Source organism: Procambarus clarkii, chromosome 1, assembly GCF_040958095.1.
Source record: "Procambarus clarkii isolate CNS0578487 chromosome 1, FALCON_Pclarkii_2.0, whole genome shotgun sequence".
Lineage (NCBI taxonomy): Eukaryota > Metazoa > Arthropoda > Malacostraca > Decapoda > Cambaridae > Procambarus > Procambarus clarkii.
In genome coordinates this window covers 58,476,946-58,481,592 of record NC_091150.1, presented here as the reverse complement: position 1 = coordinate 58,481,592, position 4,647 = coordinate 58,476,946, and the positions used below count along the sequence as shown (strand labels likewise).

The 4,647-nt window shown below is 53.5% G+C and overlaps 1 protein-coding gene across 1 annotated transcript in view; it reads right to left on the bottom strand.

The window, feature by feature from the left end:
• Positions 1 to 2,186: 2,186 nt before the first annotated feature.
• The window catches only part of LOC123751458 (uncharacterized), a 3,559-nt gene continuing 1,098 nt past the window's right edge, over positions 2,187 to 4,647 (bottom strand). Inside the window, exon 2 of the mRNA XM_069322930.1 lies at positions 2,187 to 3,130. Coding sequence (XP_069179031.1) covers positions 2,187 to 3,130 — 944 coding nt within the window. The remainder of the gene's footprint in view (positions 3,131 to 4,647) is intronic.

Sequence of the window (4,647 nt, the reverse complement as noted above, 5' to 3'; positions counted from 1 at the left end):
GAAGCAACGCAACTGGTAACTACAGGGCGCCTTAATCCGCTTGACCATCACGTTTGAGTTTTCATTCGCATATAGTCCTGGGGACCATTCAGGCTTGTTCGCATATATATATATATATATATATATATATATATATATATATATATATATATATATATATATATATATATATATATATATATATATATATATATATATATATATATATATATATATATATATACAGTGAGACAAGAGAAACAATGTATTATAAATTTGACGAGAAACCTCGTATGTTTTTAACATACACAGAGTGTTTCGTCCTAATAAATGATATGAATTATTGCTGTACCTCACACTAGGGTAGTGCATGTATCCCCCAGGGTAGTGAAGATTGCAGATATATCCCCCGGGGTAGTGCAGGTATATCCCTGGGGAAGTGCAGATATATCCCCCGGGGTAGTGCAGGTATATCACCCAGGGTAGTGCAGGTATATCCCCTGGGTAGTGCAGATATATCCCCGGGGTAGTGCAAGAATATCCCCCAGGGAAGTGCAGGTATATCCCCTGGGGTAATGCAGGTATATCCCCGGGGTAGTGCAGATATATCCCCCGGGGAGTGCAGGAATATTCCCGGGGTAGTGTAGGTATATTTCCCGGGTAGTGCAGATATATCCCCCGGGGTAGTGCAGGTATATCCCCCGGGGTAGTGCAGGAATATCAACGGGGTAGTGCAGATATATCCCCCGGGGGAGTGCAGGTACTTTCCCGGGGTAGTGCAGATATTTCCCCAGGGATAGTGCAGGTATATCCCCGGGGTAGTGCAGATATATTCCCCAGGGTAGTGCAGGTATATCCCCGGGGTAGTGCAGATATATCCCCCGGGGTAGTGCAGGTATATCCCCGGGGTAGTGCAGATATCCCCCGGGGTAGTGCAGGTATATCCCCCGGGGTAGTGCAAGTGTATCTCCGGGGAAGTGCAGATATATCCCCCGGGGTAGTGCAAGTCTATCTCCGGGGAAGTGCAGATATATCCCCGGGGTGGTGCAGATATATCCCCCGGGGTAGTGAAGGTATATCCCCGGGGTAGTGCAGGTATATCCCCCAGGGTAGTGTAGGTATATCCCCCAGGGTAGTGTAGGTATATCCCCGGGGTAGTGCAGATAACCATCGGGGGGAGTGCAGGTATATTCCCAGGGTAGTGCAGATATTTCCCCGGGGTAGTGCAGGTATATCCCCGGGGTAGTGCAGATATTTCCACGGGGTAGTGCAGGTATATTCCCGGGGTAGTGCTGATATATACCCGGGGTAGTGCAGATATATTCCCGGGGTAGTGCAGGTATATCCCCCGGGGGTAGTGCAGATATATCCACCAGGGGTAGTGCAGGTATATCCCTCGGGGGTAGTGCTGGTATATCCCCCGGGGGTAGTGCAGATAAATCCACCAGGGGTAGTGCAGGTACATCCCCCGGGGATTGTGCAGATATATCCACCAGGGGTAGTGCAGGTATATCCCCCGGGGGTAGTGCAGATATATCCCCAGGTTCTTACAGATATATCCCCCTGGGTAGTGCAGGTATGTCCCCCGGGGGTAGTGCAGGTATATTCCCGGGGTAGTGCAGATATATCCCCGGGGTAGTGCAGATATATCCCCGGGGTAGTGCAGATATATCCCCAGGTTCTTGCAGATATATCCCCAGGTTCTTGCAGATATATCCCCCGGGGTAGTGCAGGTATATCCCCCGGGGGTAGTGCAGATATATCCCCAGGTTCTTTCAGATATATCCCCCGGGGTAGTGCAGGTATGTCCCCCGGGGGTAGTGCAGGTATATCCCCCGGGGTAGTGCAGGTATGTCCCCCGGGGGTAGTGCAGGTATATCCCCCTGGGTAGTGCAGGTATGTCCCCGGGGGTAGTGCAGGTATATCCCCCGGGGTAGTGCAGGTATATCCCCCAGGGTAGTGTAGATATATCCCCCTGGGTAGTACTGGTATGTCCCCCGGGGTAGTGCAGGTATATCCTTATAGGCTAGTGCAGGTATATCCCCCGGGGGTAGTGCGGGTATATCCCCCGGGGGTGGTGCAGATATATCCCCCGGGGGTAGTGCGGGTATATCCCCCGGGGGTAGTGCAGGTATATCCCCCGGGAGTAGCGCAGATATATCCCCCCAGGGTAGTGCAGGTATACCCCCAGGGGTAGTGCATGTATATCACCCGGGGGTAGTGCAGGTATATCCCCCGGGGAGGTGCAGGTATATCCCCGGGGAAGTGCAGGTATATCCCTCGGGGGTAGTGCAGGTATATCCCCCTGGGTAGTGCAGGTATGTCCCCCGGGGGTAGTGCAGGTATATCCCCCGGGGTAGTGCAGGTATATCCCCCGGGGTAGTGTAGATATATCCCCCTGGGTAGTACTGGTATGTCCCCCGGGGAGGTGCAGGTATATCCTTATAGGCTAGTGCAGGTATATCCCCCGGGGGTAGTGCGGGTATATCCCCAGGGGGTAGTGCAGATATATCCCCCGGGGGTAGTGCAGGTATATCCCTCGGGGTAGTGCAGGTATATCCCCCGGGGATAGAGCAGATATATCCCCCCAGGGTAGTGCAGGTATATCCCCAGGGGTAGTGCAGGTATATCTCCTGGGGGTAGTGCAAGTATATCCCCCGGGGGTAGCGCAGATATATCCCCCCAGGGTAGTGCAGGTATAGCCCCAGGGGTAGTGCAGGTATATCCCCCGGGGGTAGTGCAGGTATATCCCCCGGGGAGGTGCAGGTATATCCCCCGGGGAAGTGCAGGTATATCCCTCGGGGGTAGTGCAGGTATATCCCCCGGGGGTAGTGCAGGTATATCCCCCGGGGTAGTGCAGGTATATCTCCTGGGGGTAGTGCAGGTATATCCCCCGGGGGTTGTGCAGGTATATCCCTCGGGGGTAGTGCAGATATATCTCCCGGGGTAGTGCAGGTATATCCCCCGGGGGTAGTGCAGGTATATCCCCCGGGGGTAGTGCAGGTATATACCCCGGAGAAGTGCAGATATATCCCCCGGGGTAGTGCAGGTATATCCCCCGGTGTAGTGCAGATATATCCCCCGGGGTAGTGCAGGTATATCCCCCGGGGGTAGTGCAGGTATATCCCATGGGGGGGTGCAGATATATCCCCTGGGGTAGTGCAGGTATATCCCCCGGGGTAGTGCAGATATATCCCCTAAGCTAGTGCAGGTATATCCCCAGGGGTAGTGCAGGTATATCCCCCGGGGTAGTGCAGATATATCCCCCAGAGTAGTGCAGGTATGTCCCCCGGGGTAGTGCAGGTATATCCCCTAGGCTAGTGCAGGTATATCTCCAGGGCTAATGCAGGTATATCCCCCGGAGTAGTGCAGGAATATCCCCGAGGTAGTGCAGATATATCCCCGGGGTAGTGCAGGTATATTCCCGCAGTAGTGCAGATATATACCCGGGGTAGTGCAGGTATATCCCCCAGGGTAGAGCAGGTATATCCCCCTGGGGTAGTGCAGGTATATCCCCTGGGGTAGTGCAGGTATATCCCCCGGGGGTAGCTCAGATATATCCCCCGGAGTAGTGCAGGTATGTCCCCCCGGGGTAGTGCAGGTATATCCCCCAGGGTAGAGCAGGTATATCCCCCGGTGGTAGTGCAGGTATATCCCCCGGAGTAGTGCAGGTATGTCCCCCCGGGGTAGTGCAGGTATATCCCCTAGGCTAGTGCAGGTGTATCTCCAGGGCTAATGCAGGTATATCCCCAGGGGTATTGCAGGTATATTCCACGGGGTAGTGCAGGTGTATCCCCGGGGTAGTGTAGATATATCCCCCGGGGTAGTGCAAGTACATCCCTTAGGCTAGTGCAGGTATATCTCCAGGGCTAATGCAGGTATATCCCCAGGGGTAGTGCAGGTATATTCCCCGGGGTAGTTCAGGTATATCCCCCGGGGTAGTGTAGATATATCCCCCTGGGTAGTACAGGTATGTCCCCCGGGGGTAGTGCAGGTATATCCTCTAGGGTGGTGCAGGTATATCCCCCTGGGTAGTACAGGTATGTCCCCCGGGATAGTGCAGGTATATCCTCTAGGCTAATGCACGTATATCCCCTGGGATATTGCGGGTGTGTTTGTGGAAGGGGTAGGTGGCAACGTGACACATACCAACATGTCATGCATAAAGGTACGTGATACATACTGGCACATGTACATAATGACACACGTACATACTGACATATGTACATACTGAAACACATGAAACATACACCCACATGCTTGTGTCGACAGGATCACTGTGCCAAGTGGAATTCATTCCACTGAACCCAACACCGACCCGTCCATGGATGGACCCAAGAGCAATTGCTAATAAGAATTGAGTGAGAGGCGTCTGGCCTTCAACCTCGGACAGACTGAAAGACACGCAGATATAATCGAACTGTCTCGTGAAGGCTGTCGTCTAGGGTTGAACCGTCTCGTGGGAGCTGTCGTCTTGGGTGTAACCGTCTCGTGAGGGCTGTCGTCTAGGCCTGAACTGTCTCTTGAGGGGTGTTGTCTAGGCCTAAACTGTCTCGCGAGGGTTGTCGTCTAGGCTTGAACTGTCTCATGAGGGCTGTCGTCTAGGCTTGAACTGTCTCGTGAGGGCTGTCGTCTAGGCCTAAACTGTCTCGCGAGGGTTGTCGTCTA